At 40.6% G+C, this 25,000-nt stretch overlaps 3 protein-coding genes across 4 annotated transcripts in view; all 3 read left to right on the plus strand.

Moving 5' to 3' along the window:
- The window catches only part of LOC137997949 (uncharacterized), an 18,385-nt gene extending 6,675 nt beyond the window's left edge, over window positions 1-11,710 (plus strand). The window contains exons 8-17 of the mRNA XM_068844289.1: window positions 1,375-1,613; window positions 4,186-4,358; window positions 5,022-5,185; window positions 6,358-6,450; window positions 6,568-6,639; window positions 8,226-8,288; window positions 8,602-8,718; window positions 9,291-9,394; window positions 10,144-10,221; window positions 10,319-11,710. Coding sequence (XP_068700390.1) covers window positions 1,375-1,613; window positions 4,186-4,358; window positions 5,022-5,185; window positions 6,358-6,450; window positions 6,568-6,639; window positions 8,226-8,288; window positions 8,602-8,718; window positions 9,291-9,394; window positions 10,144-10,221; window positions 10,319-10,451 — 1,236 coding nt within the window. The 3' untranslated portion in view covers window positions 10,452-11,710. The remainder of the gene's footprint in view (window positions 1-1,374; window positions 1,614-4,185; window positions 4,359-5,021; window positions 5,186-6,357; window positions 6,451-6,567; window positions 6,640-8,225; window positions 8,289-8,601; window positions 8,719-9,290; window positions 9,395-10,143; window positions 10,222-10,318) is intronic.
- A 5,645-nt stretch (window positions 11,711-17,355) lies between these two features.
- LOC137995322 (uncharacterized) lies at window positions 17,356-19,918 on the plus strand. 2 transcript variants are annotated; one of them, XM_068840896.1, is made up of 4 exons: window positions 17,356-17,365; window positions 18,195-18,219; window positions 18,363-19,105; window positions 19,365-19,918. In XM_068840896.1, the coding sequence occupies exons 3-4, from the start codon at window positions 18,380-18,382 to the stop codon at window positions 19,524-19,526; spliced, it is 888 nt and encodes a 295-aa protein (XP_068696997.1). In that variant the 5' UTR covers window positions 17,356-17,365; window positions 18,195-18,219; window positions 18,363-18,379; the 3' UTR covers window positions 19,527-19,918. The 2 variants fall into 2 exon arrangements, with proteins under 2 accessions (XP_068696997.1, XP_068696996.1); XM_068840895.1 differs by lacking the exon at window positions 17,356-17,365 and having other exon boundaries at window positions 18,093-18,219.
- A 3,416-nt stretch (window positions 19,919-23,334) lies between these two features.
- Window positions 23,335-25,000, plus strand: part of LOC137995323 (uncharacterized) — a 3,821-nt gene continuing 2,155 nt past the window's right edge. The window contains exons 1-2 of the mRNA XM_068840897.1: window positions 23,335-23,536; window positions 24,355-25,000. The exon at window positions 24,355-25,000 is cut by the window's right edge and continues 519 nt beyond it. Coding sequence (XP_068696998.1) covers window positions 24,374-25,000 — 627 coding nt within the window. The 5' untranslated portion in view covers window positions 23,335-23,536; window positions 24,355-24,373. The remainder of the gene's footprint in view (window positions 23,537-24,354) is intronic.

Below are 25,000 nucleotides of genomic sequence, written 5' to 3' on the forward strand. Positions count from 1 at the left end.
TTGGTTGAAGTAATTACAGTGCCTAATTGAACAGAATGGCGAACATGTGGTGGCATGAAGAGACGAAACTTCCAATTGCATTATGGAGCGAAGATTTGGATTTGTCTTCTTCTATTCTCGGAAGCTATACTTGGTTCTCCTCTCGCCTCAAGCATGGTGATGATAATCGTGTGATTGCAGCCACGCGATACGGCGCCATTTTGTCTCACACTGCGAGGTTACAACAACATGTATCTTGCCTATTGTATTTGAGTTTTCACATGTGTGAACAGAACCATAATTGAATAAAATTGAATGGAGTATGATAGCCTGAATTATATATACTTCAGTTGATCATAATCAACGTTGAGTGTGAACACAGCTTAGACTTGACGTCATATCTGGGTTGAGTTTGTTGGTTCACTACTCTGCTCCGAGAGGTTTTGTCCGGGTCTGACTCCGGTTTTCCCCTCCCCTCCCTCAAAAGTAACCTTTGATTTGATTTCTGTATTGTGTCACCAATTAGTGCCTGAGCGCTAAATACACTCTCAATTAAGGTGATTCCCTGGTTTTGCGTTGCGTAACCCTACTGCGCATAATTTCTTGCGTCATTGGCGCGCGCATTAGCTCACGCACAATTGCATTCTCGTCACCAGAGCCTTGGATCGACCCAAGGCTCTGGGGAAACTCTGTGCCCGAGAACATGCGCCGTAGGGTTCTTACAGCCAAAAATTGGCTATTTGAACCTGCTCACTCCTCGTGCTAACATGAATGCACCAATTAGAGACGCTTTTGATTGTTCTTCACGAAAACCAATGAGAAGACACTTTGTTTCAGGGTTCCCCAGAGCTCTTTTCTCCCTCAGTAAAGAGAAGAGCTCTGTGGTCGAGATTGACGCACAATGGGGCCGTTTATACGAGAGAAAATAAGCCGCGGCTTACATAACACCCCGTATAAATGGTACAAAATCTACGTTCGCGGCTTTCTCAAGCCGCGGCTTATCCTGGCCTGGAAGTTTATATCGTATAAATAGTTCCTTTCGCGTATCATGTACGCCGCGGCCAGAGTAAGCCGCGGCTTATTTTCTCTCGTACAACGGCCCTAATGATAAAATGGCGGATTTTCTTTTACGCCAATCTGTCAAGGAATCGCTATTTTCTCTTGAACGAGCACGGTGACCCTCCCCCACGAGCGGAGCGTGCAGAACTTGCGATTTAATATTTTTTAAACGTTAGAGCTATTGTTTTATGGTGTTTTCGTAGCTGTCGCGGGGCTCTTCGCTCAAGTGACCTTTTTTTTCTCGACGGCTTTTAAACGCTCTCTCAAAGTGAAGAGAAGTTTTCATTTGCGCCTACCTTCATCTTACGTTCTTCTCTTTTTGTCTCCTTTATTCAGACAATACCGTACAGAAGTCAAGACGAACGTGCTTTACGGAAGCATATAGAATGCGTTGAAGATCAGGAATACCTACGCTCGCAGTTATCGACCGCCAACCTTGTAGCGTTCGTAAAAGATGGCGCCGTTCTGCCGCGTGTTAGTGGTGCAGACGATCGGCCTATGGCCCCGCCGAGTGTAACACTGTTTAGAAGTCCTGATAGCTTAAGAGTAGAATTTGATCTGCCGCACGCTGGAAAGTAAGTGATTAAGTAAATATTGGATAAGGCAGAGTATGATATGACCACAATATTTTTCTATAGTATTCTTAGAGGCAGTGTGGCATACTGGTTAGGGGCGCTTGTCTTGAGATCTATAGATCTCCATTCTGATCCACTCATTGAATTTGATCCTGGTAGTCCCTGGTTCAACTTCCTGGCTGCACTTGTAAATAGCAAACTGGTTTGCCTCTTGCCTTTTGGGTTTCCTCGGCTAGAAGAAGTTGCCGTACTGACCTGTTGTTTCATTGGCCCTGAAAAGCCCCTATGGGGGGAGTTGTCAATTAGGTATGAATAGATGTGTGTATTCTACATATTAGCGTCATATGAAGGAACTTTCCCTGACATCGAGGAGGGTTTTACCCAGAGTGGCCAATTGGCGCAGTTTTTGTGTTGGAATGATGAACTAAGGTATTAGCGAGTTTAGGGCAAAGGAAGCTTTAGCAACGACAACGGCGACGGCAACGAGAACGTCAGAAATTTGCATATTTAGTGGGTAAAAACAATAGCTTTGCATGCCCTGCACGTGCGTTTTTCATTTTTGTCTATTTCTTTGCCGTCGTCAGCAAAACAACAACGTGAAATAGCCCAATTTGACGTTTTATGGAGGACGTCAGCACTTGAGGATAAATTTTCATGTTCTCCTCTAAATTAAGCTTAACTCATATCGGTGTCATTCTTTAGGGACTGCTACACCATTGTCATGTTAAAAAGCTTGGAATAGTCTCGGATTGATTACAATGATGGGAATTTATGTTTTGAGATGACCTTCTCGTTGCCGTTCCCGTCGTCGTTGCTAAAGCTCCCTTTTAAAGACGACGGCTACGGCAACGACAACGCCACAAAGCAAGAATATTATTGGTTAAAAACGGAAAAATAATCGTGCTGCACGTGCAGCACGAATTTCCGCGAATTTTAAGTTTTGACGACAACGTGAGCATTTAACAATGAACCATTCATCTTCTATTTTTACTTTAAATTCCGTTCGTACCCATCCAGTTACAGGATATTTCGCCCGTATTGTATGAACAAGATAAACAAGGTGGAATAATCGCGAAATACTTGTGACAGCGCTAACTTATATTTTGAAGTGACGTTTTCGATGCCTTTGTCCTTGCCTTAAAATCCCTATTAAGCTGCCTTTCAGGTTGGAATATAATGCGAACTTGCAAATTGACCAACTCTCGTTGGTATGGCAGCCAAGTCAGTAGACAAGTTTTACAACTCAGCTGCAATAAGATGGGTTCTAAGCTTCCTTGCTGCAATGATTGCTCAATCACATCCGCAAATTTAACAAATCGAATGTAGTTCAGCGTTGTCTGTACTCTTATCGACAGTGATATTCTTCATCACAGTGGTCAAAATGATGTGGACTCGCGAAGCGCAGCAACAACTCATGACACAAAGAATATGTACTTATTGACTGAGTGGGAGGGCCGGAAGGGAAAATATTTGGCCCAAGGTCATTCCGTGACCCATGTTCGGGGGCCAAATAGTAGGGAGCTTAAGCAACGACAACGGCGACGGCAACGAGAACGTCAAGAATTTGCATATTTAGTGGTTAAAAACAATAACATCGCACGCTTTGCACGTGCATTTTTCACTTTTGTCCACTTCGTTGCCGTCGTCAGCAAAACAACAACGTGAAATAACCAAGTTTTTGGTTTTACGAAGATCGTCAGCACTTGAGGATAAATTTTCATTTTCTCTCCTAAAATGGAGTGCCGTTCCGACTGGTGTCATCTTTGAGGAATTACCACACCCTTGCCATCTTAAAAACGTTGAAATAGTCACGAAGCGATTAAAATCACGCAAATTTATATTTTGAGATGACGTTCTCGTTGCCGTCGCCGTTGTCGTTGCTTAAGCTCCCTATTTTCCAGTCCGGTCCGACCTAAACTCAGTCAATAAGAATTTTATCATATGGGCTCTTTACACTATTTAAGAGCGCTCAGAAGATGAAGTTAGGACAAAATTTTAAAAATATATGCACAGAAAAATTATCTAATATATTGCATTTACTTTTCTGGCTGTAAATTGAAATGAAATCCCCTAAAATTGCATTGCACGGAGTAGTACGTGTTCCTAGTAGGGGCCGTACGGCTTTTTTCGGCCCTGCTCGCGCTAATGCGTACGGCCCTCATACGGGGCCGGGGATTTCCCAATAGTTTTGCAATGAAAGCGCGCGCGGGACCGTACGGGCCATATGATAAAAGGCAAGCATTGTTTATAAATTTCTCGCAATGTGATTGGTTTATTTCCCGAACTTAGTGTTCCTAATTGGCTATTACATTACGTGACAAATTGACGCGAGCTTGACCCGAGCAGCGTTGTCTAGACTCTTATCGACAACGGTAAATTAGCCAATCAGATTGCGAGATTACAAGCAATTGTGGTGAAAATTCGTAATTTTCGCCACAAAAAAAAATTGTAATAGAAAAAGCTTCAATTCTTCCGGCACGGCAAACGTTTTGCTAAAATTTGCTGTTCAAATGCTTTAACTCAACGCAACCCAGTTGATTTCTTTTCAGTTATTTCCTTTTTCTTATTTCAGGGTAACAGGAATGGGCATTCCCAAGGGGGTGACCCTGATTGTCGGTGGCGGTTTTCATGGCAAGTCAACACTTCTGAATGCGATTCAGATTGGAATTTATAATCATATTCCTGGAGATGGACGCGAGTTTGTTTGCACTGATGCTTCTGCTTTTTCAGTAAGAGCTGAAGACGGTTAGTGAGTTAGACAGTCTTGTTTTGAAGCGTTTGGTAGCTTCCTTTGCAGATCGCAGCAGCATAGCATAAGCTGGATCGAATTCAGAAAGAAAGATTGGGGGGGGGGGGTGGGTGGTGCAGGGGACTTCATTTGCTCCCCTACCCCTCACCTTATCGTTTGACCTAAGTCAGGCTTTGTTTCTGGTGGCCGTTACGAATCGACCCGGAAAAAAACCAAGCCACTTGCTCCACTGGAGCAGAACAATTTAGCAGTGAATTTGGATGGGTCTCACTCGTAATTGTGGTTGTATGTATTGACATTCGAAATGCTCAGTCATTGAACAATAGACTTTCTCTAGTCTTCCTTTCCTAGTCAAGGTCGACGTAGTGCAATGTCGAACGAGTCCGTCAGTGTCAACAGTCCAGTGAATAAGGGGAAGAAATGCGGTTTATTTAGTGTTGGACGTCATCTAGGCATGTTACGCAATGTAAAGGGATTCTGCAAGTGGTCTGACGCATTCCTTCTTATGGCACATCGTGTGATCCTCCCAAAACGTTTCTTTTTTTAGAATTTGTTTTCTCTTCTGTCTTTTACAAAAATGACTTTTGATTGGGTATTTTTTCGAATTCATATATTATATTTCTCCAGTTCTAATTGAATGCATTGGTATTGAATTTCAGGCAGAAGCATAGAGAAGGTCGACATTCGTCCATTTATAAACAACTTACCCTTCGGTCGAGATACAAGCAGGTTTAGTACCCAGGACGCGAGCGGCTCAACTTCACAGGCCGCTAATATCATAGAAGCTTTGGAGACTGGGGCCAAATGTCTGCTTATTGATGAAGTAATGGTTTTTTAATTGTTTATCTGACATGCGTTCTTTTGTGCAGATGTTTTATGCATTGTATTTTCCAAAGTCAAGAAATCGGTTGTTCAAAAGGTGGATAACTATCCACTAGCTAAATCACTATCCAGCGGATAGAGCGAGTTTCAATTGAGTGTCGTAAAACCAAAACCAAAGTAATTACTTTGGCCAATCAAAAAGGACTGAGACAATCCGGCAAACCAATCAAAACTCGAAGTAATTACACGTAGCCGACACAAAGCGCGGGAAAATGTGCACGCGTGAGCCACGATTGGTTTTGGTTTCACTTCTGATTGGATGAAAAAATGGCGCGAGAACTTTGAACCAATCACTGAGTGAAGTAATGTAAAACCAAAGTAATTCGCTAATTACTTTCGACACTCAATTGAAAACCGCTCTAAACACTAGCAAAACCAATCGAGTTATCCAGTGGATATCGCTATCTAACCTTCGAACAACTGGGGCAAGATCATTACGTTAGTTGTCCGTGCTTTCACTAGTATCTGGTTGCCTCGATACCATTAATAAGTTACTTGTCTGAATTCAGCTCTAGAGCGTATTCAATTTGAGCGGCATAAAGCCTTGGACAAATCACTACGGATTCTTCGACAAACCAGTCATATCTGTCTCCATCTGGGTCGACCCAGATGGAGACAAAAACCAACATTTGATTTCATTTGCGTTAACTTGTGAATTTCAATTTACAGTGTCCCCGATTAGTGCTCTACAGTGCTAGAAGATTAGACACTTAAATAAAGTTCCTTTCCTTTCCTTTCCTTTCCTTTCCACTCGGCGAGCCTCCACGAACAATACTCCTCCAGATTTCGCCATCTTTCAACGTGTTATGTCCAGTGTCTTCTCAACACATTCATACCACCGGCGTAAGGTGCTGGAGAACACACGCGAGCACACACGCGAGCAAGTCACCATCGGCTAACCTCGGGCCCAGTTCTTCTAAGCTGGATTAGCCCTTATCCTCCAGCCTCGCCTTACAGGGCACAGAAGAACTCAGTCCTGAGGAACGAAATTTGCTTGAAACCGCAACGCTTTATCGGCTGGAAAATGTGATTTCGACTACATCTGATGCACTTGTGCTTTTAGATCTGTTAATTGTACTTGAAGGTAAAATTTATTTACTCCGTCTTGTTTAGGACACCAGTGCCACAAATTTTATGATTCGAGACGCGCGCATGCAGAAACTTGTCGCCGCTGAAAAGGAACCAATAACACCATTCATATCTAAGGTGAGGACAGCCGAATTGATTAATTTTCACGCCTGGAAGAAATCACTTCATTTCCTTTTCGAGCGGAAAATTCGAAATTACATTTAACTTCCTCTGTTTTGGTGTTCTGTTTGCCAGGTGCGGAGTCTGTACGAAGACTTCGTCGTTTCTTCGATTCTTGTAATTGGAGGCTCGGGCGATTATTTCCAGGTAATGAAGACCTTTAGAGCTGCGTTTATATCTAGGTCGGGACGCGGTCATGATGCGCCTATCAAGTCGAAACTTCAAACCCTACCCACTCAACCCCCCTCCCCTCCCCATGGCATACCTCGAGCATACCTCACTGCCTAGGTGGGGGGAGTAAAGGGGTTTAAATATTCTTTTTTTTTTTTGCGGTGATCAAATTTCCCAACGCACTTTTTACACGAGAAGGAAGAGTTTGAAGAGGAATATAGGGGTGCAGGTATGGCACAGTGGTAAGAGCACTCGCCTCCCACCAATTTGGCCTGGGTTTGATTCCCAGACTCGGCGTCGCCTATTTCCCTTTCGTAAACGGTCGTTGCCATTTGAAACGGTCGATGCCATTTTTTAGCTCTGAATTACACTCATTAGGTCTAAGAACTCAAAAGGTTGCAATTACTGGGAGTTGTGTCTCGCTGGTCATATAGGTTAGGGTTCTGTTTAGGGTGAGGGCTAAGAACCCGAGTTCGAGTCTTGAAATTTTCGGACTCTTTATTTCCTCCAGTTTTTTCTTTATAAATGTTTTTTTTTTCTTTTTTAGTCTTAATTTTTGGTAAAATTTTTTCTTAGTTTGTTTCTTTTAATTTTCTTTGAAGTGAAGGGTGTAGTCGACCGTTATAAATGGCATCGACCGTTTCAAATGGCATCGACCGTTTCAAATGGCATCGACCGTTTCAAATGGCATCGACCGTTTCAAATGGCAACGACCGTTTCAAATGTTTACGACCGTTTACGAAAGGGAAATTGGCCTCGGCGTCATATGTGGGTTGAGTTTGTTGGTTCTATCCTCTGCACCGAGAGAGTTTTGCCGGGTACTCCTCAAAAACCAACATTTGACTCAGTTGATTTGCGTTAATTGTCAATTTCAGTTTACATTGTCCCTAATTAGTGCTCTAGCGCTAGAACGGCTAAACACTTCAGTAAAGTTCCTTTATCAAGTAAAGCTATGATCCTCGCAGTTATGGACGCAATTTTAGCAATTGCGTAGAGAAGCCTGAAGTAAATGATTCATTTCAAATATCATTTCGTTCATTGATTCACTCCTCACGGAAAAATTAGAACCCACAAATGACCATCTTCCAACGTAAGTGGCTTCATAGCTTACATGGTTAAAGCGTGGCACCGGTATCGCGAGGTCACGGGTTCAAACCCTGTTGAAGTCCTGAAGTTTTCAGCCTTCTCTACTCTCTACGCAATTGCTAAAATTGCGTCCATAACTGCGAGGATCATAGCTTTACTTGATTTAATATCCGCAGTTCAGTATATGATTCATTTCATATATAATTTCGTCCATTCAAGTTCCTTTCCTTCAGTCTCTTTGTGCGCGCGTTGTTTACGATAAAAATGCGACTACAAAAGCTTAGCGGTATTTTGTAATGGTATCTGTGACTAGAAGAGATTGTAAAAAAACGGTCCACAAAAATACGAATCAAGCTGGCTTTGTCGGACGTTGACACGACATGCTGTCGTTTAAGTGAAACGAAAAAACGTTCTGTCAGCCCATACAATGTTTTTCAAATGAATGATTCAAGCTTTATGTCCACGGTCTTTTCAAGGTTGCAGATCACGTTATCATGATGGACTGTTACTCCGCGCATGACGTCACAGATAAGGCGAAGGTCAGTCGCACTCGAGAGGTGCATGTCTGTTCTCACTGGTTACAAATCAGCTTATAAAACTCGTTCAAAGGCATCTGTGCCTTTTCAGACACAAGTGTCGTTTTCTGAAGAAAGCTAAACAACTCGGAGAAAGTCCTTCAACTCACGTAGGGCTTGGAGCAAACTCGAGCCGTCGTGCTTAGCATGAGAGGGTGGGCGTTGGTTGATTGCTGTCAACATTTTGCTGCCTTTGATCCCTGAAGGAGATGATTAAAAGAGGAGACAGACGCTGTTCTGATCTGACAAGTAGTTTAATAACTTTTTGTTCCTATAGGCAATCGCCGAGGAACACGCGCAGAGTAACCCTCAACCGCGGATCCCGTTTGTTATGCCGACGCCGCGGATTCCCATAGCTGAGAGTTTTGACGCCTCATTGGGTAACAGAGAAAAGGTGAATACTGTTTATTTTCAGATAAGTTAAAAGGGGAAAACGCTGTCTCACGTCCCCTTGAATTCGTTTAGGGGAGTATATCATGCATATTAGAGAACTTAAGATATCCCGAAATCGGTGTAAGGGTAGCGCCTTTTTTTTATTTTTTTATTTTTATTTTGTGATGACGTCATCGATCCAGCTGTTTTTTTCCGGGGTAGAAACCAGAAACAATGATATTGAATGTAAGGAGAAATGTAGAAACCCCGTAAAATTACGAGTAGCTACAGAGAAGAGATGATGTCAGTAGAAACGACTACGTTTTTGTCGTCGGCGCACTTTTTAAACAGAGAACATTCCTAAGGAAGAATTTTGGATATATTTTGTGGACTTTATTAAACAAATTCATTAAACTTATTTCTGAGGAAAAAGAGCAAACCTTGCCACCGCGGCCGCCATCTTTGTAAGCAATCGTTACCAATCCCCGCGCGTCAACTCTACAGGTATCTTAATCAAAATGGCTACGCACATGAACGCGTACCCGTATAGCGGTATACGTGTATCTTACGGTCTCTATTATTTCATACCCCAAGGTGAAAGTGACTGGCAAGACTCAGTTTGGATTTCAAGTTCAGTTTGGCCGTGAAGACATCGATCTCTCGTTCATTGAGCAGCTAGGAGAAGTCAGTCAAACAAGGTAGCAATCTCTATTGATTCGCTTCTGCACCAATAAGCCAGTTCAGAGTCAAAAATAATAATAATAATAAAACACGTGCGTGCGTCGGGATAAAATCGAGCATATCTTAAAAGACAAAAGATTTTGAATGCAATTTTCTGCAATCAATTTCCATAACAAAAGATGCTTGCTTTTATCTCGACGTGCGCTCCGGGCGCATTTTCGTGACGAGAACTTGCGATCTGCAATTAGCCGACGACGCATTCCATACCATTTAATTCCTGGATAGCGTCCTCGCCCTAGCAACAGGGAGGTTAAGCAAGGACAACTGCTACGGCAACGAAAATGTCACTCCAAACATATAACTTAACACTATCGCAAGCATTCGCAATTATTCCGTTTTGTTTACCTTGAACAATACGGGGCGAACTGTCCTGTAACTGGATGGGTACGAACGGTATAAAAGTCAAAACGGAAAATGGATGGTTCATTGTTACATGCTCACGTTGTCTTCAAAGCCTAAAATTTGATCATCTCACTTTGTTGTTTTGTGGAGTACGGCAAAGGAATGCCTTATCAAATCGTATGTTAAAGCGACATGTTCGTGTTTCACTTCCCGCCGACGAAGCACCGCGGGTTCTTTACATACTAACCTCTTTATCAATTTGAACATGTTCATTGGAAACTGTGTGATAACAGTTTTTGAATGAAGTTCTCCTCCGAAATCACTTACAGGACTTATACGGTTAGTTTGTCTTTCGTTTCTTTAGGGCCATAGCAGACACTATGTTGTACGCAAGAAATAATTACATGGACGAAAGAAGATCGTTACTGGAAGTTCTCCAACAGTAAGTGTGTTTCAGAAATCCACCTCTCTAAGTGTTTGTCGTTAATGTGAAAATTTGTCAAATTTAATGGCGTCCGTAAAAATGTTCTCGTTTTCAGGGTTGAACAAGACTTCGATACCAAAGGCCTGGATGTACTCAGTCCCAGGCTTCTTCTCGGCTCCTATTCTCGTCCCAGGCTCATAGAGATTGCTGCTGCAATCAATCGTTTGAGAGTTCTAGCAATGAAGTGAACGTGAAAGAATGGTTGGAACTCTAAGCATCTAACAGAGCAAAATCTTGGCTTTCACAATGCAAGACGTTTGGTGAACAATTTACCTCGAAATGTATGCATGTTCATGCCTAAGTAATTAATTATAAGGAGTGTCCAATCTCGCCGAGAGGCAGTGAGCGCCGGAAAGAACGAACAGACACCGGAGTCGAGATGAAGGGCTGTCTCGTTCCCAGAGACATCGTTCCCTTGACCAGCGGTCGGGAATGAGATCCAAACAAGGCCATATTTGATTGGCTGTTGAAAAACGGTTTCATTTCATTTGCAATGAAAGTAGTATATATTCCTTAACGCCTCGTGCTGAAGTTCATATTTCCCTAAACTTTCGAGAGCGTAGCCCAATGCGTTGTAGAAGTGCTCTTCTTTAGAGAGAGATTAGAAGCAACATTTCTACAAGTTTGACGCTTATCAAATTTGGCGTGTATCAATTAGCCAATATCAAAAATACCATAATACTTTTTGTTTGTCCCTCCAAAAATTTGCAAAAGCATTGTTTTTATTTTCCCTTGGGACTTATAACGGTCCCAAGGGAAACTGGAAAATTATGCAAAATTTTGGAGGGACAAACAAAGAGTATCATGGTATTTTTGATATTGGCTAATTGGGGGTTTCCATCTGACGTTACGGCCGCCATGTTGGTATACAGAACAGAGCTGTAAAATGTCTTTTGGGAATTTGACTCTATTATTATGCAAAACCTGTGGAACAACTTTCTATTGTTTTATACACCAACATGGCCGTCTCATCACGTGGATGAAAACCAAGGATTACCAGCATTTCTGTAACCTGTAATCTGTAATGATTTTCATTAGCTCGATTCTCACCTAGATTGTTTGTTTGTTTGCGGGCAGCAATCTTGAGAATGTTCAGTTTTGTCTAAATGAAGACCTAGAAAACGTTTTCAACGGGCTACAAGCGAACAAACTCACATTAAACATGACCAAAACCGAATTCATGCTAATAGGGTCGAGGCAGAGACTGAATACTCTCACAGCTTCACCAACAATTAGAGTGAACTATGCTCAAGTGAGCCAGGTTACAGCTACAAAATCGCTTGGTGTAATAATAGACGATAATCTCGATTGGCATAGTCACATCGAAAAATTAACGAAAAAGATCGCCTCTGGTATCGGGGCCCTAAAGCGAATTAGGCACCTGATCCCAGCATCAACCTTACATCTCATTTACCAAGCTTTAGTAAAACCTCACTTTGATTACTGTGACATTGTTTGGGGTAACTGTGGGAAAACGCTACGAGACAAACTGCAGAAATTGCAGAATAGAGCAGCCCGTGTGTTGACATTCTCTAACTATGATGCTGATGCAACTGAGCTACTCGAGTTTTTAGGGTGGAAAAATCTTGCACGCGAGCAGGAAATTCATAAAGCCACCATGATGTTTAGATGTGTGCACGGGCTAGCTCCAGAGTATCTGTATTCAAAGTTTACGTGGCGTGACTCTGCTTATGACCTCAGAGACTCTGAAGATAAGCTCAATGTTCCATTACCACGCACTAATTATTACCGAAAAAGCTTTAGCTTCAATGGTGCCACATTATGGAACAGTCTACCATGCGATATAAGGAACACAGAGTCTCTGGGGATATTTAAACGTAAGATCAATGACATTCTTTAAGTCTAAGTCTAACGCACGGCATTCACGGAAAACAGCTTTTAGCGTTATAGTATACAGTTTAAATTTTAAATATTTTAGCGTATGTGAATTTTTATGGGCTGATGAATTGATCATGTTTAAAGAAAGATTATCATCATCATCATCATCATCATCAATAATTTCGCCGCCATAGTCAGCGCTTTATCGATTGTTTTTCTTTGTTGGATGTACGACAATGTGTCCACTGCCTTTTTGAAACTATCAAGGTTTCCGTGCTGGCCAAACTGAATTTCAGCTGTGCTCTTTCGCTGTATATAATCACCGCTGCGTGCTCGATTTCCAGCTCCAACGTTCACAACTGTGGCTAGTATCTTGACAAACGCTTTTTCTTTGTCATATTGAGCGGCGATGATACTTTGAGATGAATCCCATGACGAAAATCACATCGAAAAGTCGTGGCACTTCGCCAATATGGTGGTAAGAGGTGTAGCGATTCTTGAGGTCGTCGTTGCTGGTGGAGTTGGTGGTTTTTGGGTTGGTACTAGGCCTTTGAATTGACTGCTGCTATATTATAAAAAAAGCAAAGAAGCAACAACAAAATGGTGTAAATAAGCACTTTTAGGAGGATGTTCGTGCCTGTACGTACCCCTTGCCACGGCTCTTCAAAGATCTTCAAAGGCCTCATTACACTAAGCTGCAGATAATTCATACGTTGGGGATAAATCAAGGGCTATACCGTTAACACACTGTGTATAACCAAACGGCACATGTGTGCTACGGGCATGGTGTCCGCGCACAATAAAAATACTGTCAGAGCGTTTCGACCTGATGTCACTACGCCAATCTGATAGAAAGGCAAGCCAGAGCCGTGTTTTTACCGAGTTAATTCTTTGGCAATTGAAGTCTCTTTCTATGAAAATATTTCTTAAAGCCTGGTTTACACCACGACATAAACATAAACATATGCATAAGCTGACTATCGTGGTCATTAAAACTTTTTTATGCGCGGTAGTATTCCCACTGAAATCCTCTTGTGCCTTCAAAAGGAACAAGTTGCAAATATGAAACTTTGAAGTTATTTCGCTTTGCGGGAAGGACGGGAGAAGTGGTCATACTTCGATCAATAACCGGGCAACGAAGAGAGTGGGTTCGATACCGGGTTAACGTCACAAATTATTTTGCATCGATGTCTTCAAAGAACTCAACAACCCATAGACCTCTTTCATAATGGCAGCCATTTCGGAGAATACATAAAGTGGAAATGTGATTTGAGGAGATAGACACTCAAAAGAGTATCTTTTAAACTGTGGTTTGGGCAACATCATTTCATTAATTATCAAAATGCTATTACTGTTATTTAAACTTATAAAATGTAAAGTCATACTATAGAGATTAAATTGAAAGCGCGCAATTAAAATTTACTTTTAACTTCGCAATGCCACCATCACTGAATGGGTTGTTACACTAAGTGATTTCAATTGTGATTGGTTCGAAGCGGTCCCGATGACTGAATTAATTTTGTCCTTTGTAATTTGTAGCTCCTCCCTATAAAAGACATTTTTCCTTTTTTTGTAAGACTTGATATTAACTGCTACGTGAAGTGTCTCTTGAGGCTGTGGGTGTGTTGAGAACCTTTCTGTTTACCTAATTAACTATGACTGTAAGTGCTTTTTGTAAAAGAGACGTTGAAGGTGTTTAATCATCGGAATTTAAAAGCGATGTGTAACCAAAGAGAAAACGCCCTCTCTTTTCAACATTTCAATTCGAAAGCGGCTGTGGAACGCAGCCTTGTGCGATGTTTGTGAAATGTTCAAAACAAGTCAAAACAATTCCAATAAGGGCAACTAGACCTTTGAACAACAAAAATTTGAAAGCCTCTATATTCTTGCATGCATTCAAAATCTCTCAGGGGGAAACGTGTTTTCTCACGCATTTAATATTTTCCGCCTTCTGTGAAGTGTCAATTAAGCAAACCTCTTAAGTATTTCTTTTGTTGTCCGCGAGGGAAGGAATTAGGGTCCAGTGCACGTTAGTCTTCCGGTGAGTGATACCCGACATGAAAAACGTTGTTATTATAATAGCAAGTTCTGAACATGATTTGAGGTTAAAATGTTTAATTGAAGCAGCTATTGTGATTAAACTTGGGCTGTCTGAAGTTTAAGGTTTAAATTTCTTTCTAATTGTTTCTCATGTTCATTAGCTTTGTTAACGTTAGTATTCACAGTCTTACAGACCAAAGCTATGATTTGCTTTTAATTACCGTCTTTGCTATTATTGGTTCTGGATCTTTTGTCATTGTGAAGCTGTTAAATGGGGCAGTTTTGCCGGGTCGTGAACTCGCTACAAGCTTGGAGGCAAGTCAAGTTAACAGGTTACTCAAGTAGGCACATGCGTGGTTTGTGTAATAGTGGCCGTGCGTTTGCGTGTTTTCGTATTTCAAGGTTTTCTGCGTGAGCTCACAGCTGTAGGCTGGAGCGAAAAAAAAATGTTGCCTAAGGTTGAAAAAAGTTGTTGCGACAAGCCGCAGTCGAAACTACCGGTACTTTCTGTAACAATTTGATGCGCGTTTTACCACCTCACGTCAAATTTGTCAATTCGTTCTGAGACAAGTTGCATAATCTTATTGCTCTTACCACAACTTCGTGGCATTTAAGCATCCAAAAAACTCGAGGTATTTTTAAGCTTTTACATCTATATTTCAATATTCTGTTAGTATAACCTCTTCTGTTTTGTTTAGCTTTCATATAAACTATCAAATGCTATTTTTGTATTGTATGATCGTCCTTCACTAACTTTTTTAGTAAAATTTATTTAATATTATTTAATAAAATAATTGAGGTAGAACGCCTGTAACCTCTTGATTAATACTAGTCATTGACCAAAATTGTTTCCAATTATTGACCTTACATCCTTTATAATTCTTGACGATAGTATTTTTGCTGACGAGCCTGTAATTCAGCCAATAGGCTGCCAGAGTTGCAAATAAACAAATCATTCATTGATTCATTCATTCATTCATTAATGATGCAAGATGATATAAAACAATTACAAGGTTCCACCCATAATAACCAAATAAACGCCTTTTATAACTTTAACACTTTCAACAATAACTGGGCCTATGCAAAAGAAAATTAAACAACATGATCTTTCCTCTAAATTAACGATTAACGTTAATTCGTAACTTACTTTGAATTTACTATTATCGTTAATTTAGGACACTGTGCGGTCCCAGGAATGTGGTAGAAGAGAAAATAAAGAAAATAAGAAAAATCATATTTTGTGGATTGGATTTGAACCCGGAGCTACCGCTTCTTTCCGCTTCACCACTGAAGATCAAAACACCACATCATCAAAAAAAAAAAAAAAAAAAAATTTAAGTCTTCTATAGAATATCGCTGCTGAAGAACTATTAGCCCTAAGCGCTGCTGAAGAACTATTAGCCCTAAGCTAGATTAATAATTTAGGCCTAATCTTTGATTTAATAATGTTTTGCTTTGTCGTGAAGTTTGGAAACTGACCTTTTGCAGTGTTTAAAATTAATATGGTTTGTTGCATTATCAAATAGTGTTTAAAATATTGTCCCTGAGCAGCTAGATGTGTGGTGATTAAGTGACTGGGAAGTAGCTAGGTTCGAGTCCTATGTCCACACACTTGGGTTAACTTTTAAAAAATATATGACCATTTCCCATCATCCATATCAAGCTTTCAGTTTTCTAAACTAACGGTAAGAGTAAAGCAAATTACGAATTAACGGTAATCGTTAATTCAAGTTGGAGAATGGGTTGCAATTAAAACCACGCAGGATAATCAGTGCAATTAAGAATTTACGTGCACACTGAAACGTTTGATGATAACTATAGTATGCAAATTTAACGTGACAATGGTAAATGACCTGTACAGGTGGTTTGCAACCGATCTCTAGAGACAGAGATGTGTGCAGCTGCTGGTGGACGAACAAAAGGCGCTAATGTCGTCCACCAACATGGCGGCAATGATGTAAGGTGAAACAGCAGCCATGTTGGCGCATAGAACGATAGAGAAAAAGTCTTTTGGGAATTTGACTCCATTATAATGCAAAACATGGGCCATAATTTGCTATTCTTTTGTGCACCAACATAACCATCTCATCACGTGATTGAAAACCATTTATATTCTGTAAAAGTGTCAGATACAAACAACTTAGTGATCAGGGGCGGGTATAGGGAAAGGGCTGCAGGGGGCGGTAGTCTGCAAAAAACACCAGTCAGTTAAGTCATTTCTTAAGAATGCACCCTCTTCTAAGAAAAATACTGGATCCACCCCTGGTGATTGTCGATAAAAGTGAAGCGTACTATGTCAAATGAAGTTTTCTCGTCACGCCTTGAAGTTTCTTTCGAACTGTCGTCTTAGGGCGGATTTACACGGTACGATTTTTGTCGCATGCGACAACGGCTTACGACAGGTCCACGACATGATTTACGATTGTAGTGTACGTCAGAAAAAGTGCCGTAGCATTTTAAAACATGTTTTAAAACGCTGCGACAATCGTAAGTCATGTCGTAGGCCTGTCGTGAGCTTGTCGCATGCGACAAAATCGTATCGTGTAAATCGGCCCGTAGAAACCAGCAGAAATATTGACGTATAATTTTTTGCCTACTGATTTTCGTTCACCCCGCCAACAGAGCCTTTCTTAACTCGACGAGAAATAAAGGACTCTGCATGCAGAAATCGTCTTAATTGAGTATGCACAAGCCGTTGCTTGGAGACAGTTTCAAACCCTGTTGATTTTCGTACTGAAGGCTCGATTTTGACCTTCGCCTTGTCAAAAATATGATGCGCGCGTTTCCCTAAACCGGTTTGACCGGAGTGACTAGCCCAGAAACGTGGGCTGCGGCGGCTTAAAAGACTCGACACGTTTTCAGAGAGGCTCTGCTCGGAGGGTGATTTTCGTTGTGATTTAATACTCCACTGTAACAGTTTTTCGTGTCCGGCGAAACAACATAGTTAAAGGTTCTCTGAGCAGATGATATTTCCGCTCAAAAATTGAAGGTTCAACAGGGTCTTTACTAGGAGAAACAAGAGAAACGAACCTGGATATAGAATGAAGAGAAAACATACCATTTCAATTATTTTATTGTCTTGTTTTACACCCCATGTAGCGCTTTTGATCGAGTAAGTTCTCTTAGCGAGTACTATTTTTCGACTTAAGTAAGCTTTTTATTAGTACCACTGCGTATCGCTTCACCCCATTTTGCATTTAAATTGCTTACCGAAAGTGAGGTTCAAAACCTCACACAACTTCACACCGGAAGACTTAGACGCACTGGACCCTAATTCCTTCCCCGGCGTACAACAAGAGAAGTATTTAAGAGGTTTGTTTTGAAACTTTGGAGAAGCCGGAAAATATTAAACGTGTTAAAATACACGGTTCCCCCTCATATATTTTGAAAGCGTGCAAGAATCTAGAAGCCTTAAATTATGTTATTGAAAGGTAATGTTCCGGTTGCCGTCAATAAAATTGTTTTGACATGTTTTGCGTTAAACACTTCGAAATCACAGACCAAATTTCCGTCGCACAGCCACTTTCGGATTGAAATACGACCCCATGTTGGAGAGAGAATTTTCTCTTTGGTTGGAAATGTCATGTCGTTTTTAAATTGCGATGATTAAACAGCTACCAAGGATATAGCTAGTTAATTAGTTAAACAGAAAGGTTCTTGAGACACCCACAGCCTCAAGAGCCACTTCGCTTGGTAGTTATCAAGTCTTCTGTGGAAAAAATGTCAGGTGATTGGGAGGGGCTACTAAAGGACATTATTTCCATGTTTGGTCCGTTTTAACCAATCACAATTGAAATCGCTTAATGTCGTAACCCATTCAGTAATGGTACATTTTAATTGTGCGATTTCAATGTAATCATTGGAGTATAGTTAAGTGATGTTGTCGTTGCTGTCGTTACGAAACAAAAACCGCTGTAAACATAACTATGTTTGAAAAGGAGACATTGTTGTATCAATCGCACGGTTGATTAGATTTGCCCGACACAATTACATAAAAGGAACTTGCAAGCGCTTTCAACCAACAAAACACAGTCTCCTTTGCGACTGAGTTCAACTGAATCAGTACCAAGTTAGCAGGTAGGTCCATACAACAACATCTTCGGAAATGATCTCTTTTTAAAACGAAGTGAATACAATAGAGACAATCTCTGTTAAAAGGAAGAAAAATATAAAAATGATCTACGAGATCACCAATAAAAAAAACACTGTTTTCTTTTCAGTCCATCACTCTCTGACAATGGCGAACCCGGAGATAGTCCAAAAATCTGTGGAAGCAACCTTTGAGGAAATGAAAAAATATTCTCCTGAAGAATATGCCAAGATTGAGGCAGATCCACACTTGAAAGAATTCATCGCTGAGGCAGCTTCGTTCGCAGCCGGAGAGGAGGTTGCGTTTGATCGTGAGTTCTTGCAGAATCCTGGAGAAGAGGTGGTTAGCCTCCTCACTGGGACTCTTTCTATGGAACGTATTCAGTTGATTCAAGAAGCACTCACCATCCCAACGTTCGACATGACACTGGAAATAATTCCTTACAAAAATACGAAAGGCAATGACGTGATGCTCGCAGAATTTAAGATGGAAGACGAGGAGTTCCTGCCACCGATGGAGATTGAAACACTCGATGGAATTAATCGGGCGAAGGTCTTGCAGTACGCCAGCATTGTCATCGAGGCTGTCATGCTTGCAATGCAAGCTGCTGGAATCAAAGTTCATGTGAGCAAAGGAACCATGAGATCCGCCATTAAACAAGCCGCGACAAAGATAAAGGGGTCTTCGGTGGTGCAGAAGGCATTGCAGAATTTTGTCAAGTCATGGAAAAGAGCTGGAAGCAATAACTGGGCAAAGGCTAGAGCGGTCTTCTTCCTACTGAAAGACTGCCAGGCCGGTGGACTGTTCTGGACGATCGTCAAGAGTATGTGCAAAGAGATGAGTTGGTGGGACTGGGCTAAGACCTCTGCACAGGTAAGTGCCTTGTCTATACGAATATATGGTCATTTAGCTGTCATGTGGCTGTGTTCCTTTTCGGCGAAACACTTTACTCTCACAGTCGACAGTCTGTCTCTCTCACGAAATCTTGTGGGTAACCTTCGATGAACCAGCAGACCATCCTACCGCGGGGGAAAAAGGGGGATAACATTACACTACTAGTCTCCGCATGCTACGTGGAAACTTAGGCCCATTAAGCTCGAAAAGCTGACATTATTTTCCTTATATCTCACAGGTGACCGCCATGATCATAGCAGCATTTGCTTCCGGTGGAGCAGCACTGATAGCAAAGATCTTCTTGGCACTTTTGTCAGCTGCTCGCTTGGTACGGAAAATTAGCAATGTTATAATGCTTGAAGAATTCGAGCAAAATCTGTATGAGAGCAAAGCAGAGTGAGTGAGTTCATTCAATAAAGCGGGTGAAAAAAGTGTGTTTTCCAACGTAATAACTGCTAATTAGTACTGAGCAATGATACGGAGTGTATTACTTACCAAGCAAGGAACTTTTTATGAGAGAATTTTAAAAGGATTTGTGCTTCAACTGTTTGAATTAATAGAAACCGAAACTCCTGTTTTTCTTTAGTGAATTCGAGAAAAATCTAGCAAAGTGCAGAGTGAGTGTGTTTAGCCAGTGCAGCTGGTAAAAAGTGTGCTTTCTTTAAATCAATGGTGTCTTACTTAAAAGAAGTGATGCTGGATGCTTTACATACCAATCAAGCCTACAGCTAATAAGAGCATTTTGACATAATTGATTTGTGCTTCATCTATTAAACGTCAAATATCCACCAACTTGTGTTTTTATTTTGCGGTATTATCAAATTGTATCTATTCGTCAACTTTGTGACATCACAAGGCAATGATTTTGTGCACGGTTCCAAAGCACAAAATAACAGTACTTGTACATAGAATTAAATTCTCGTTTTTTTTAGTTTCAATGGGTGATATAATTTTTTTTTGTATAAAATGCCCCCTTTTCCTCAATAAATACAGTCTAATTTGGATGTAAACTGCTAACTAGTAACACACCTTAAACATCAACATTACGATACTGGCCAGCACTCTCGTTACAAAATGAACATGAAAAGAGGACCAAATGACACTATACCTTTTCCAAAACAACTGTGATTACAAACGTACTTTTCCAGGTCGAAAAGCTTTGCTTCACTTGTCGCGAGTGGCAAACTTGACGTTTTTGTAGATTCTTTCCTCATTTGGCTTTGTTTAGCACTGTACGCTGATACCGTAAAAAATGAAAAGCAGTAAAACGAGAAGATTTATTTCCCTTCAAAATTGCCCTGTGTCACGCGTGCGCCTAACTTGCAATCAGGCGCTTTTTTAGGGATGGGGGATTTGGGGTGGGGAAAAGAGAAAAAAATGTCCCTCCCTACGTAAGGGAGACATATACGGATAATAGCAAGAGGTCATGATCTCAGACTAGCGTGTGCCCTATTAGAAAACTCATTCGAGCTTAAAACCGACCGTGAAGGGAGTTCAAATGCCAAAAGAGACTCTGTCCGATGCAAAGTTAGTAACCGTTCGTGTTCGGTCACAGATAATCGGAGATCTTTATCACCCCAACTTGACTTCAAGTCATTGCCTATATTATTTCTTTGAATACGTTCAGGATCGAGTAAACAAAGAGAGAAACTATTGAGGAAACTTTGATTTCCTGTTTATGCTAGACCTTTTTTAAAATTAGTCTCAGATCGCATAACACACTTCAGAAAATTATCCTTTTAAGTTCTATGGAAAAAGGTTTGCCTCTGACTCTTAATACTTTTCAACAGACGTTTTTGCTAATTCTGTGGACATCATATCATTGATGAAGGCTTGAAAAATATCATGCGATCAAGAGTCAGAGGCAAACCTTTTTCCGTAACACTTATGACATCTCCTAACTACACTTTTTCCGTTTTGAAACACGTTCGAAGTATCCTTTTGTCTTTTCATAAATTATGCGTACATCTTTTGCGTGCGTGCGATAAATTTTAAACTGTTCCCTAGAGTGACGTCACGTGGTCTGAAATGGAAAAAAAAACAAATGTACAATTACAAGAGCTAAAAAGGGCCTTTTATGAATAGGCTGGCCAAGTTCCCAAGGTACAAAACACTTCATCACGCCTTCGAGAATCAGCATGCAAGCTTAGAAATTGCTGATTTAGCCCTTGCATAACCCATTTGTTTGTATCGCCTCGATTGTTTGGTTTTGCCTTAGTATAAATCCTTACAAGCTTATTGTCTGCACCTATGTCTGCACAACATTTCACTTCTATGTTTTTATAATGTACTATTGCCCTATAATCTGCGTGATAAAAATCAGTTGATTGGTTGCGGTAATTCGCTTTAAGTATTCAATTTATGTTCATCGATATCGAGCAATTTCACATTTTGCAAGGTCAGTGAATATAGCATCAGTACTTTTATAAACTTAAGATCTTAAGTTTGACTTTTAGCTGTTTGTTTTAAACTTACTTTAGAGCAAGGAACACATCACAATATTTCATGGCTTTTCAAACAATTACTAGTTTCTGTAGTTTCCTCGCCCACCTCAAGACTGGCACAATATTAATAACAACGTTGTTATCTGGTTGTTATCTGGTTGTTCACTTATAGCTTTTATGTTGGAAAGAAAATGCAATCTGTGTGTATTAACAAATTGAAATTTTAAACTATTGGAGAGTTCAGTTACCGCACGCTCTCATCATGCAGTGGAAGTGTCTAAATGCCCTGCAAATGGGAAATGTCATGTTTTCAAAATAAAGAGAAAAACATTCCCGACAATCCTAAATAATTAACGCTCCTTTTAATGATTTGGTCTAAGCACTCATTTTAAATTATGACATTCATTTTTAAGTCAGCTTTACCCTGTATGAGACGGTCTGAACTCAGTAAATAGCACTGCCAGGTTTAGCGATAAAGCCTGTTGTAATTGAGCACTATGTCGCGCTGAGCTTAGCGATTTTATGGTATGCTCAAGCACGGGAATTTCGATTATTACAAAGACAAAATAATTTTTATATAGAGTCCCTTGGCATTACTGCAGAAGGGTTCCAACATCATCCATTGGAAGAGTTCACCGACAGATCTAATTTTGTATCCCTTAATTCGAGTCTGTCATGGTACATCAAGTCCCTCGAAAACTGTTCTCTTAGAAATTAGCAGAATTGATGTATAGATTCAGTTGCCTAGTAATTTGTATTGTGACTGTTAACAACATGATACTTAACGGTTCTTCAAACAGATTTTATTTTCTCTCAAAAAATGACGGGTTAACATGAGAAACGAACACGTATAGCAAACCAAGAGAGAAAATATTTCTTGCATCTTTATCAACTCGTTTGATGAAACCAAACTTTTATGCTTTTGATAAGAGTACGTTTTTCTCCAGAGTACTTGTTTTTCGGCATTGGTAAGCTTTTTTTAGTAACGATGCCTAAGGCTTTGCCCATTGCCCAGTTTTTCTTAAAGGTTTGCCTCAAATGATGTTTAGAACTTGCTGTTGTAATAAAAACGTTTTTTCTTGTCGGGCTTTAACACCGGAAGACTAAGATGCACTGGACCCTAATTCCTTCCCTAGCGGACAACAAAAGAATTGTTCAAGAGGTTTGTTTTGACGCTTCGAAGAAAGCGGAAAATATTGAACGTGTTAGAAAACACGGTTCCCCCTTCAGATATTTCGAATGCATGCAAGAACCTAGAAGCTTTGGATTCTTTTGTAAACATAGAATTCCGGTTTGGTTCACTGGAATCGTTTTTCTTTTTTCCTTTTTTTTTAATTGAGCACAATTCGCAAACACCACGCAAAGTTCCGTGCCCAAGGCCACCGAAGCTCGAATTGAAATACGGTTCCAAGTTGAAGAGAGGCCACGTTTTCTATTTAGCTATGTATCGTTTCTAACTGAATTCCGATGATTAAACAGTTTCAATGTCTCTTTAACAGAACGCACTGAAGTTAATTAGGTAAACAGAAATGTTCTCCAAACACCCACTCTCTCAAGAGCCACTTCTCTTTGCGGTTATCAAGTCCTCCTGGGCAAAAAGGAGCCGGCAAAAATCTACTGATTGGGAGGAGCTACAAATTACAAAAGAGGGTATTTCGATATTAGGACCGCTTCTAACCAATCACAATTGAGGTCACTCGACATCACATTCCATGAGTAATTAATTATGCGGTTTATATGAAATCGTTACAGTATAGAAGGGTGATATGGTCGTTGCCGTGGTAACGAAACGAGAACAACTGTAAACATAACCGTGTTTGGAAAGAAGACATTGTTTTATCAATGGCATGGTTTATTAGGTTTGGTCGTCCCAACAGCATAAAAGGAACTTGGCAGTGTCCTCAACCAACACTGAAAAAAAGAATTATCCTTAGCAGCTGAGTTCAACTAGATCACAAGTGAACAGGTAGGTCCATACAAGTAACAGTAATGTAGAACCCAAAGTTCTTGTTGTTGTTGTTGAGAAGTTTTGATAAGTTTGTTAAGTCGTTCGCTATGATTTCCCTTGTACTTCATTGATTTAAAGTAATTAGTTCGTGTTTCCTTCCGTTGCAACGGCCTTGTCTAAGGTCATATATATATATGTCTTGACAATTATTCTTACTGTCTCTGTAAGTGGACCCTCCTTGTCAGTAGTAATGTTTGAAAGAACGGATTTAGTCAGTTGCGTTCAAGGCTGTTGTTTTGCCTTCTACCAATTGAAGCACACTTTTGGACCCCCTGTATAGTCTTAGGTTTTGGGGAACATGAAAGTCCTTAGTTTTCTTTGCGGTCGTGACTGAATGTTTTGGCTTTAAACTTTAGAGCTGATCGTAGTTCACAGGTTAAATCACACTCTAGCAACCCAAATATGTCTACCAGGCCAATATAAAGCATTAGTTAGTTGTACATATTAGTGTCGAGCTTTGTAGTCTTGCTTGCTGAGAAGAATAAAGAGTCTACACTTCAAGTGTTACCTCAAGCTCGTTGCGAGTTGCTCAGAGCCCTCTTTCGGGATTTCCTTGACTGATTGTTTGCTGATGACCCGAACGTACTTTTCTCTCACAGAGATCCGAAATAGTAACAGAAAATAATGAATGATGAGCTTAGTAATGTGTATATTGAGAAGTTTGAAGTAACGATCTCTTGAATAGGGTAATATACGTTAAAAGAAAGTAAAACTAGATATAAAAAAAGATTCAAGAAATTTCGAATCCACTGATCGAAACGCGCTTCTCTTTTCAGTCTATTCGTTTATCTGATAATGGCAAGCACGGAGATAGTCCAAAAATCTGTGGAAGCAACCTTTGATGAAATTAAGAGCAATTCTCCAGAAGATTATGCCAAGATTGAGGCAGATCCATACTTAAAAGAAGTCATCACTGAGGCAGCCACGTTCACAGCTGGAGAAGAGGTTGCTTTTGATCGTGAGTTTTTGCAGAATCCTGGGGAAGAGGTGGTTAGCCTCCTCACTGGGACTCTTCCTCTAGAACGCATCCAGTTGATTCAAGAAGCACTCACCATCCTAACATTCGACATGACACTGGAAAGAATTCCGCGCCAAAAGAAGAGAAGAAGCAATCGCGCTGTGAGCCCTGAGTTAACGATGGGAGACGAGGATCTTGGCGAATTTGAGGAAAGGGTGTCTGAGGATTATCCCAGGATCGAAGAGGTACGTTCTGTCTTGGAAGAAGTGTCAATTGACGAAATCAAGCCCGTAACCGGGGTGGAGGGAGAATTGAATCACGAAGACAAGCTCAGTAGTGTCCATTCTCTGCTTCTTCATGCAAAACCCATGACTTCACCACCACTCAGATCCTCAACATTCGACAGGACCCGCAAAAGAATTCCGTCCAGGAGAACTGGGACAAGGCCCGTTGATATTCATTCT

Source organism: Montipora foliosa, chromosome 3 (genome assembly GCF_036669935.1).
Source record: "Montipora foliosa isolate CH-2021 chromosome 3, ASM3666993v2, whole genome shotgun sequence".
Classification (NCBI taxonomy): Eukaryota; Metazoa; Cnidaria; class Anthozoa; order Scleractinia; family Acroporidae; genus Montipora; species Montipora foliosa.